General features: G+C 37.0%; 1 protein-coding gene across 1 annotated transcript; it reads left to right on the top strand.

Moving 5' to 3' along the window:
• The first annotated feature begins 861 nt into the window (after positions 1–861).
• Positions 862–9,823, top strand: atox1 (antioxidant 1 copper chaperone). The gene is made up of 4 exons (XM_084719813.1): positions 862–1,034; positions 2,160–2,235; positions 3,829–3,977; positions 9,217–9,823. Exons 1-3 carry the CDS (start codon positions 1,029–1,031, stop codon positions 3,951–3,953), a joined length of 207 nt encoding a protein of 68 aa, XP_084575939.1. The 5' UTR covers positions 862–1,028; the 3' UTR covers positions 3,954–3,977; positions 9,217–9,823.
• Positions 9,824–12,292: the final 2,469 nt, after the last annotated feature.

Below are 12,292 nucleotides of genomic sequence, written 5' to 3'. Positions count from 1 at the left end.
GTATTCAAGGTATGAAAATAATCTATTTGTAATGAAAATTGTAGTCCCTTAATGCGACACATAGAAGATAAATACAGATAACCAAATTCAGAATAGAATAGGGTATATAAAATAAATTAGAAATAAAATAAAATTCATTGAGACAATTTGGGATGAGTATGTATATGGCTTTTGTTTTGGAAAAAAAATCTTCCGGATTGGAGGCGCTTGGTTTGTTCTCCGGGGCAATCAGACTGAAATGAAGCTACTTTTAGACGATATGTACGCAGTTTGTCTCTCATTATTCTGTCTCGCTCTGGTATAATTTGCTCAAATTACTAACTGAAAACAACCTAAATAACATAAAGTGGTTTGAATTGTGCAGTAGAAAGATAAATGTTCAGTCAAGTCACTCGGGTGATAGCTTGTTCTGCATCAAGTTAGCCAAAATACAAGAAGAACTAAAGCGGATTTAGCTAAAGTGAACTAGATAATAAAACAAACGAAATTCCTCATGTGATTTTGGCTCCTATTTATTACATACTATTTTCTGTCTACATAAATAAACAAATATTTAACATATAACTCAAGAACGGTGCAACATAACAATATGTCCATCTACAAATAATATATGCTCCTAACATACCGGAAATGCTTCTGCACCGTTGAGTTGTCTAGATGGCAACCCTAAACCCGCAACAGATCTCGCGAGAGTGATCATTTTAACCCAAACCACGATCTTTCCCTCACCCTAACCCAGAGTGTTTGTCCTTATCATAGAAATACCTTAACCCCAGCATTGTCCTACCATAAACACAATTATTTGGGACAAAGTGCACGATTCAACTCGCACAAATCTCGCGAGAGTTTTGTAACGCTAGGGTTCCTACCAAGACACTACCTCCGTTGTTCAAAGCTAGCTTCACACCAGCTAACCAGGTAGTGAACGTTTCTGGAGGTTCTCGCAGTGCTTTAAACGTTTGCAAGTCAGTTAAAGGCAAAAGTCCACAGCAGAGTTGACAGCCGGCGTGCACCACATCACTTCAAACATGACCGTGAGTTATGTTAGACTGACATTTTTGTTTTACTGTAGCTTTAGTGCGAAATAGTGTTTCCTCATTGCTAAGTACCCTGCAAGCTAAGTTAGTTAGCTTTCAAACTTGGTTTAGTCGGCTCGTGTAGTTAGAAGTTAGCAATCGCTTCCATTGATACCACGGTTAGAGGCCAGGACAAATCGATTCTGTTTGTCTTGATTGAGCAATATCCTGAATTGAACAGTATGTACCGCTACAGTTAGCAGTAAGTTAATCAGTTCAGTATCAGCTGTTCAGCAAGTGCGTCGTTGACCATGCTAGTTCCAACGCCACACTAAGATTAATGCTGGATGATGCTGGTATTGACATAGAACGTTGTTTTTACATTGAAACATGGATTCAAAGGAGACACAGATTTAAACATACACTGAAATAAAGGGGATCCCCAGTGACTGTGCAAGAATATTAACTATTGCACATCTCATATTTGTCGTTGTACGTCTGTATACTACAGCCTAGACATAGATGTAATATTATTGAGAATAAACATGATCAGTACGGAAAAATATTACCCTACGAAAAGTTCAAGTTCAAGTTCTGAAGCAAGACTAGTTTAAATAAATAACTGCCATCTCTTTCTAGGCCTGCACAATTAATCAAAAGAGATATCGAAATCACAATACTGCCAAGTGTACTATTCAAATCTCAGAAATGTGTGATAAAACAGCATCATAATGGAGTACTATAGTGTTACAAGGGTGTTTTGGCCTACAAAGCTTATTCTCCACATGTAAGAAAACATGTTTGTTACAGATGCCAACAAATGCAAAGTCATCATGATTTTACTAGTTCTTTTCATGCGTGAATCATATTGCAATCACTACGCCCCTACCTCTTTTGATACCATGTTTAAAGAAAAATACACAGGATAATAAAGGATAAAACAGGATAATAAAGACTAAAGTGAACTGAGGTCTTGAATGAGCACTGAGATAATTTTTAAATACTTTAGGTGATTTAAATACTACCGAATGTTAATATTGAAATGTTTTAAACTCGTGGTATTAAAGAAGTATTGATACCATGATACTGTTGACAACCTCAAACAGTATGATAACAGCGTATTATGTAATCTTTCTGTAATAGAAGCACGAGTTTGAGGTGGCGATGACGTGTGAGGGATGCTCAGGAGCTGTGACTAAAGTTCTCAACAAGCTGGGAGGTGAGACTGACTGGTCCTCTCTGTCTTATTCTTCTCTCGGTGCCAAAAGAAGAGAAAAGACAGAGACTCAGAGAGATGTTTTTTTTTAGTTGTTTGATTTCTCAGTATATCAATATACAATCCATGGTTTTATTTCAAGTATTAGAACTTGGCTAAGCATGTCATTCTCTTATTCTGTGATGCATGCTCCCCTCAGACCCCAAATACATAACACTAGCCTTTAACAAAATACTTCCTTTGGATGTTTTTAGTTTTATTTCTCATAATGAAATTCTTCTGTTAAAGCCAAAAGTACTTTAAAGCGTTTACTTGCAATTAGGGCTGCAACTAACAGTTATTTTCCTAGTCAGTTAGTCTGACAATTATTCACTTGATTTGTTCGATTCATTTTGTGGTCTATAAGATGTCAGAAAGTGGTGACAAATGTCAAGCAGTGGTGTTCAGAGTTCAAGATGACACCCTCAAATGTCTTGTTTTGTCCACAAATCAAAGATATTCAGTTTACTGTCATTGAGTACTAAAGAAACCAGAAACTAATCACATTTATGAAGCTGAAATCAGAAAATTTTGACTTTTTTTCTGAAAAAGTTACTTAGACCAATAAATCGTTTGACAAAACAGCTGTGCAATTAATTTGATAACTGATTAATTGCAGGTAAAATTGCAGCGATTAAGTGTGAGAAGAATCACCTTGTGGGTGACTTAGAGGCTTTTGACAATTATCATTGCACTGATAAGAATTAATACCCACTTGAAATTTGTTAGAGGTGCTGAATATTTGCTCACAATTTCAGCTACCTTCATGCTTTGGTCTACAAATGTTGAGGTTGTCCTTAAAAACCCAAATTATTAGTAGTTTAAGACTCATTTCAATGTTTTTATACTGGCTGCATCATTGCTTTGTCTTGCTGTGCTTAAGTGCACACATATACCATTATAAGGTGATGTTCTTGCAGCCCTCCCATTAACAAAACATCTAACACCAGTGTATATCATTAGCTGCCACCCTTGAAACCAATTTTACAGTTTGTTTCTTTGCAATATAACCATTGCTACCGATAAAAAAAAGTATGTGATAGTAAAGTTGAGGCATGCTTTTAGTAAAAGTCCTGTTTGAAAGCTTTTAAAGCTTGCATCACATCATCTCCCTTGACTTCTTGGCTCTGGATGTTGAGTCAGCCAACTTGTCACCTGATGCAGTGGTACAGGTTTTTTTTTCTTTTATTTGGCTTAGGCATTACAATGTTGAGTGCCTTAAGTGTCACTTCTGTTTTTCTAGTTCATACTGTGTACTCACAGGCAGTACCATCACAATAAGACTCTTGTTTTTTTAAACGAACTCTACCTCTAAAGTAAATACCTTCCTTCAAATCCTCTTACACTGTTTGTTCTTATCAATTTCTGTGGCAAATTAGTGATGAACTTTGATGGAGAACTGAATCAAGAAACAAAACCAACATAAAACCAACATTAGAATCGGTGTGAATCTTGTTGCTTTGCTATGTGAGTGTTGTATGTGTCACTGCACAGTGTCTTCAGTGCTGCTGCTTCTTGGAATTAAACAAAGCTCCTCTTTATTCTGTGTGCTCTCAGATGTGAAGTTTGAGATCGACCTGCCGAAGAAACTGGTTTGGATCGAGTCTGACAAAGATGTTGATGTTCTCATGGAGACGCTGAAGAAATGCGGAAAGGAGGTCAAGTACAACGGCACAAAATGAAGGAATCTGCTTCATGTAGAACAGGTGACATAATGGGGAGAAAGGGTTGAAATCTATATTGATTTATGTATATTTTCCACAGATGTCTGTTTATGATCTCCATAATCTTGTTGTAAATCTGTGGGGCATTTTCTAACCATGAAAAGTGATGCAAGAACTGTTTTTGTGTTTATTATTATTTCTCTTACAAGATATATTGTCTTATAGAAACAGTTTTGCCTGAATTCGATGACAATAGAAAAAAAAAACAGTTATTGAGATCTCCCTGCAACAGTAATTTAAATCTCTTCAACTCTGTGAGGACATGCACATCTATGGCTGACATTAGTGTCTTTCAGAGGCAGCAATTTTAAAGCTAAAGCAAAGATAGTAGTGTCATATAAAATTAGGGATGGTCATCGAGACCTGGTTCTACTTTAGAACTGGTTCCAAAATTACAATTCTGCTGACATCATTAAGAAATTGTATTTTCGGTTCTGCTATCGATGAAATGTGTGCATATGCATGTATTTTTGTTTCGCACATACTGCTATGTTTCCTTCATTTACGAAGCACTACTGTGTATACTATGCACTTGGAACAGAAGTACCCAACTCTTTATGTAAACTCCAGCTGTAGTGATGAAATGTACAAGACCCCCTCACTCATGGTGTCATCTGTCTCTAAACCAGCACGAATTATAATTACCAACATAAACCATCTTTTTCTGAAAAAACACATCACAACTCTACATTAAAACACCAACAAAACATAACATTTGCGTTTTGTAACATAAAATAGTAAACTTAAACTGAGTGTGTCTCAGCATTAGGTGCGTTCGAGATAAGCCAAGTCTGTGCAGAATCGATCGGCCATCCCAGCACAAAGCATGCTGGTTAGATTTGTGTCCTACTTGATCCCAACTTGCTCTTATGTCCTGCACCTATAGGCAACGATAACCTCACAAGATCAAGGCGACCACAGTTTTCAGAGCCAGGCGACACAGTTGCTCTACACCAACAGAAAGTGTCTGACTGTCACCTTATCGATGAACTACAGGCTCCAATTGGCTCTTAACAAACACCACTTGTTGTATAAAGCCCATTATCATTACCATTAAAGCCCATTAGTAGCTCGTTATATTTCAGCACATGTGAAGCTCACAAACCTGAATCCTACAGCGCCTCACAGTGGTTGAAGGAAGCCATGAACACTAAAGCCTCCCAGGTGGTGAAAACTTCCCAAACACAGTCCATCAGCATAGACTGACACAGAACTTTACACCGCTAAACTAAAGTTCAGTTTCAGTCTCATGTAAACTTACATATACTACTACTACTACTACTACTACTACTAATAATAATAATAATAATAATAATAATAATAATAATAATAATAATTTTTGCATTGGAATCAAAATCCAGTTGATACCCAGCCCTATCAGAATCATTTGAACATTTCTTACCTTTGAACCTTTCATATATACACCTCCACAGTTGAATTATAAACAAGTAGGTTTAACCTGCTGACTGACTACATGACTAGTTGAAATGATAATATATACATTAGTAAAACTGTCACAGTGTAGAACCTGCACTATTCAGTGTTCAGACACTCATGATACAGTTTGTGTTGGTGACTCTGAAAATCTGTGAAGTTTGACATTTTTCCCACACAGGAATCCACGGGAAGTGATAAAGAATCAGATCGATAAGCAGAATCGATAATGGCATTGGTATCAATAAAATCGTATCAATTGACCCTTCACTAAGACCCACCTCCTGCAGCAACTGTACAATCATAGCTTAGCAACCGTAACTAGAGCTCGCAAGCTTTCCATTTCTATCCGTGTTGAAGGTGTGCAGGAGGCTCTTAGAAGAGTGATACTCAATGTTTTGTGAATCTGGACGGTGACGTCTTTTCTGTTGTCTCTCAAAAACACAAAACACCAGAGCACACGTGTGGTGAATGGATTAAACTCTGTCTTCATCTGCTCTAAGCTGCAAATATTAGCATGCCCACCTAACTAACACTAGCTTACTAGCTGCAGTAACTTTACCTCCAGACAAACTTGTTAGATCTTACTGAATCTGCATTTGTTCTGTGGAGGTTTGAGGAGGAGGATGTGAGCTGATGCAGAATCAAAGTGAGTTGATGACGATGCATCTCACTCTTGCTCGCTGTCTCAGGTCTAAGCCAGGTTAGCTTAGCTCTTATCCTGGCTGTCTTTCACTATCATGGTCCAATTGGTCTGGCTGGGTGACCCGTCTCAAGGTCCACTGTACTAATCAAGTTCCTGTGCTTAATTTTCCCACTTTAATGAATGTATTTCTGTCATCTATCATGTAGGTATACCTGCTGTATTTCACCATCTGACCAATGTTTGCTGACATGTGAGCTAGCTTTAGCCACACTCTTTCAGTATTGTTTTAAAACATGTCAGATGTTAACATGAAAATGGATTTTTCAGCCAAGTTAAGGAGTTAGCAGTAGCTTACATCAGCCAGCTACACTTCTGCTTGTGATCTGCTTGTGAGTTATTATTTTAACAGAAAAAAATTCACCGTTGTCACCTAGAAATGAGAAGCTGCTCTTGTTTACGTCTCTAAGGATTCAAAGACCTCGTGTTTCAACAATTACCCCCAATTTCAGTGTTAAATCTCTTATCTTTTATCACTGTAAACTGCATAAATGCGTTGCAAGAATGGAAAGTTCGGCAGGCTTAGCAACAGTAAGTAAGGAGGACAAGGCTTAATGCAGGGTCAGTTTCCGTCCCAGTATAAAACTAGAAGAAAAAAAAAGAATCCATTGGTATCAACCATTTCATAATGGGCTCCATAAACAGTGTTGGAATTGCATAAAGCTGAGATTCTTCTGGATTCAATGGACCCACTTGCTTTCATGTGTGATGATGTTTGTCCCCATTTCATTTTATTATAGTATATATATCATTATAATGTATTCATTAAAAAAAAAAAATATATATATATATATATATATATATATATATATATATATATATATATATATATATATATATATATATATATATATATGTATATTATATGTATATTTGACCCCACTTTATAAAGTGATCTATAGTGACCTGTGGGATAATCGAAACCTAACGAAACGAAACAAGAGAGCTGAGGCCTTCAGAGGATGGATAACTTTCCTTCAACTATTGATAATAAGGGGGTCTCTGAGCACTCCCCAGAACAAAAGTGCTTGCCATCTAATTGCCAAGAAATTGAATTCTTCTTAATCTCCAAATGTCAAAAGTTTTTGCTGTGGTGTTCCTCAGGGTCTTGGTAGTTTAGTGAGGTACTTTGAAAGGATTTTTGATCATTTTTGTCAGGTCTCCGGTGGTCAAAAGTGCTTACATTTTGTACCTAATCTGTGTAATAAATGCAATGCAAAAACTGCTGATGAGAATGACCATCATATTCTTCCATCTTTATGATCTAAGCCTTTATACACTACACTTTCAAAATTTGAACAGGCACCTAAAGAAAACACAATGTTTAATTTAAAACAAAATTACTTAAATATCACTTAAAATAGCACTTTTACATCACTTTGAAGATATTTCTGATTGCCTAACCGACCCTAATCAACACAAATGTTGGCAGTGATGAACACAAACTTAAACATGTTAACTTTTAAGTAAAAATTTGTTATTTATTTATAATTTTGTCGTTACAAAGATACTGCAAGAAAACTCACTTTGACCCACTGATGCAGCACAGTTTCTAGTTGATTGTGGACAGCACTGATAAGTATGAGGACATCAGACAGGAAGTTCATCATGGAAGTAGAGTTGCACTGATTTCAATTTCCTTGGCCAATTACGATTTCCGATTTTTGAAGGGTCTGACCTACCGATTCCGATTTTCAGTCTTTATAAGAACTGTAATTGGCAGCATTCACAAACATTTTTGCAACTTTTCTTGTAAAAATTAAATTGGATGTTCATAATAAGACACTGACTATTAAATATTCATTAAATACATTCTCGAAAGTCCTCCAGATTACACCCAGGCCTTATTATAGTTTTATATTAAGATTATGAATCGGGTGAACATGATTTCGCAAGATGCAATTTCATTTGATCTCCTGTGGAAGCAGATGTAAACAAACCGGAGAAAGATGTGGTGCAACAGTTTGCAGTAAAACTTTGCCGTGAGAAAAACAGACGCAGAAGTTAAAGGAGTCTGGATGAGAAAATTTTTGAGGAGACACATCAACACAGGTTGTTTATTCTTCAGACAGAACAGGAGGTGAGATTTGAACTGTCAGTCTGTGAACAGCAGTCTGCTGCTGGTTAACATTAGCATGAAGAGCTAGAGAGTTTAAGGCTGTACTGCGACATTGTTAGCTGCTCTGTCTCATTGTAGACTGTCTGTCTACTCTATATCCTGTTCTTGGAATCTGTTGCTGACACCAGCTTCAAGCAAGCATGTGTCTGAGTGTGTAGCTGTGGTGTGGTGATATCAGTTTGTCTGCTGCCCACATGATGTGACCATCATGCAGAACACGTGTGTGACAATGACCGGCACAGAATCGGATTTGTGACGCTGACCGGCCGGTCACAGGTCATGCTGAAAACCGGCCCGATTCCGAGCATTGCCGGTCAATCGGTGCAAGTCTACATGGAAGGTCATGTTGTGTGTATATTGGTGTATAGCAAATTGTTTTCCTTGAGGGCTCTTTTAAATCCAGGCAACTATACAGGGCACTGTGTTCCGCCCATACGCATGGGTACTAAAAATCTGTATTAAACGGCCCTGGAACTGAATTATTATTGATAAGCTCTGAAGTTTAAGGTTTGATATAATTTATTATCACACAGCTGCAGCATCTCTCTGTCTCTCTCTCTCTCTCTCTCTCTCACACACACACACACACACACACACACACACACACGCACACACACGCACACACACGCACACACACACACAGTGATGTCAGTGCATTTCTCTCTCCCTGTCTGTGTCTGAACTGCTAATTTTCCTTATCAGCAGGATGGTTTATAAAGTCCGCAAAAGCACAACTTGCATTTTTGTTTTTTTCCATACCTACATTCATATTATATTCACTAAGTTTATTAAACCGATTGAAACTAAGGTAGTAATGTTTGCAAAAAAAAAAAACACACAGAAGATGTAGGTCACTTTTAACTGAAACAGAAAGCACCAGAATGTTTTATTTTCATGTTAAAATCACATTTTTTTTCTTCTTTCTTACACCTGTATGTATGTGTGTGTGTGTATTGTCTTTATAGGAAATCATTGCTGCTCAAAAGCTGCAAAGTGAAGATTTTAGCTGGAATTTAAGCTCTTTACCTGTCAGGAAGAGTCTGATGGATCCTGGTGACCCCTTCCCTCCATAGATGCCAAACGTCACCGAGCTCACACGCACAAAGAATCCCCTTGGATGCAGATCTTCTCTCAGTGTTGTGATTCAAAAAACCCAAAATAATGAGCATGTTTAGAGAGCAACAAACCCCTAAAATTATGATCTTGGCACTTGTAATTGTTTGCACTTGTTATTGTGTGAAAAAGGAAAATGTCTCTTATGTGTAGCACTGAACTCATCACCCAACAAGCATTCTCCAGCCTGCCTCTGTTTTGTAGAATGACTTGTATTCTGGTATTCTGAGAAAAGAAAGTATGTTTTTTGAAGTCACAGCCTTCCTAAATCTCTAAATTCACTTTTTTTTGTTTGTTTATTTAAACAGTTACAGTGGTGCACTAACCACCCTGCTGTGCATGAAAGCACACTGCACTGCATTTCTAATACAGCTGTGTTTATAACCATTTTGCTGCTGAGTGGATAACACCTCAAATATAATCACTAAATAAAAGAAAACCTATCTCAGTGCATAGACATATGTGAACAGGGGAGCTGTGTTTTATTTCTGGATGAAAAGCACCAAAAATTGTTCACATTTCTCAACAGATTTCAATGAGTGGTTGGGGTGTAATTAATATTACTGAGTCAAAGACATGCAGATTGTGTCTGTAGATCAAAGCAAATCTGAAAGAGTCTTAGTTATTATGTAAATGAAGTTTTTACTGTGGAAAAAATGTTTCCCTACCATGACGCACCTGCTTTTAGAATGGAGTTTGGTTCAACAGTCTGTCCACTTGACAGACCGCCTGGAGCAGAAATAGAGCTGACCTGAGCTTCTAATAATGAACCTGGTAAACAGCATGAAGTAATGTAGGAGGTGGGGCTAAAACTGACCTGTTTTCTACATCTCTCAGCTCATAATGAGCAGCTCAAACTGCTGTCTCAAGGAGACATGTCCAGGGCTGATTTCACTGTCCCCTTCCAAATTACAAGATCTGCACTTGTGATGAGTTTTATATCCAAGGCAGTAAGTTAAAAAAGGAAAAACACATTCTTCTACTCTTTTTAGATAATAGACCTTTGAATATCAGATGAGTCATTGAAATTGGATGATAATTGTGAACACCTTCATGCTGGTGTTGACAGAACCAATATGGCAGAGACGTTAATGTACTGCAGCAATGGCCGGAGCAGTCTGCATATATATATCTGTGCCTAAACCAAACCAATCAGAGGCAGAGTAGGGCATGTCTTCACAGAATGCTGATAAAGAAAAATCCTGTGTGAATAAATGAATGAACAGGAACAAGGCAGAGCTGTATAGTGACGCTACATGAATTCTACAATATATACCCCAGCAGTAAAATCAAAAACAGAACATGCAACTGGAAACTCAAGCATGATTATCTTTTGGGGGGTTACTTAAAATCTGCAAAACAAGATACTAACAAACTTCCTGTAACACAACTGAAGCACATTCCCTGCATTGTAAAACAATTGGCTAAGTTTGGCTGAGCGATGACTCAGCATTGTTTTTGACACCATGAAAAATCATCCCCAGAAAAGCTCCTTGTATGAACGTGTGAGTAGATCTGCACCGAGGGGTCAAACCCAGTCTGTCTCTCTTCCCCTCGGGGACCATCTGCTGGACTTGATCTTACAAAACTGCTTCCTTTTAGCTTCATCATAGTTTACACTACAATAATCCACTAACACCTAATCACAGGTCAGATATATCATGTTGATTAATATTTACTAACAGACTTTTTTGTTTTCTTTTAATAACATGAAGCTTGTCTTGTAATTCATTCTGTCTTATTGTTACTTTAGAGTTTAGATGACCACCTTCTGGGCTTTTGTAATTATCTGTATTGTCATGTTGTGTACACGCAGGCGAAATAAAATCAGTTCTGCCTCAGTATGTCACAGTTTTCTTGTTTTTATACAGAGCTTTACTATTAGTAATAGTTATCTAAATCAAAAATCATATTTTTCTTCTTATCTGTAGTAATATTTAACCATCTATAATTTTTTTTCAGCTATAGAGATGTCTGCCTTCTTCTCAGTGTAATGGCACTTAGAGCACCAAGAAATGCTTTTGAAAAACGCAACAGTGTGTCTTTACAAAAATTATCACTGCTATATACCACTAAATCCCAAACTCTGGTCCTTCAAGACATAAAACAGATAAAATAATTTAAATAGTTACAACAAATATCTGATAAGAAAAAGCAAAATGATAAAAATGATTCTTTAGATGAGATTTAAAGGAGGATTCTGAGTTTGGTAACTGAGGGACCCAGACAACTAAAATCTGGTCATCTTTGTTGCCAAGTTAAGATTTTGGAACCATTGGTGGGATGCTGCCAGAGGATCTCAAGCAGTAATCAGGCTCTTAGAGAGTTAGAAATAGTTAGATATAGACAGGATCCTGACCATTCAAGGCTTTAAAACAGTCAGTAAAATCTTGAAATCAATTCTAATACTCACAGGCAACCAGTAGCCCAGTGGTAGGTTGAGGTCTTACTAAGACTGAAATATCTTTTATATTAGAAGAACTTAGGCCACTAAAAGTTGAGATACCCAGATGCAAGGTAGAAGCACCTCCATGTTTTTTGCTAATTTTGATAAGTTTAGTTTTTGAGTTGTATAGTTGTGTAAAAATATTTTACTGCAAAATTAGTATATTTGGTTGGTGTTTGGATCCTCCCCAAAACTGATATATGGTGAAAATTTAGACTTCCTCAAATTGGATAGCACCTTTCTTATCATATCTCTGGAAATATATATTTCATCAGTACATTTGTCTATCTTCGAAATTTATGCACTTAACCCTTAGGCCTCACTTTGACCATTTTGGGGTTTTGGGTCTTTTTCAGTTTTTTTTTTTTTTCTTTTCTTTTTTTGGAAAATGTTGTCTTAATGTTAATGTTTTTGTTTGTTTGTTTGTTTTAGAATTTTTAAAATTCAATTTCAGAACCTGTCAGAGGTAATGTAATGTAATA

Source organism: Lutjanus erythropterus, chromosome 5, assembly GCF_056507025.1.
Source record: "Lutjanus erythropterus isolate fLutEry1 chromosome 5, fLutEry1.hap2, whole genome shotgun sequence".
Classification (NCBI taxonomy): domain Eukaryota; kingdom Metazoa; phylum Chordata; class Actinopteri; order Lutjaniformes; family Lutjanidae; genus Lutjanus; species Lutjanus erythropterus.
Note: the sequence above shows the minus strand (reverse complement) of the source record. Positions and strands in the feature narration are given on the sequence as shown.

Excerpts from the sequence above, each read along its gene's own strand:
- atox1 (XM_084719813.1), top strand. Across the intron at positions 2,236-3,828 it reads AGTTCTCAACAAGCTGGGAG|ATGTGAAGTTTGAGATCGAC; the intron begins GTGAGACTGACT and ends GTGTGCTCTCAG.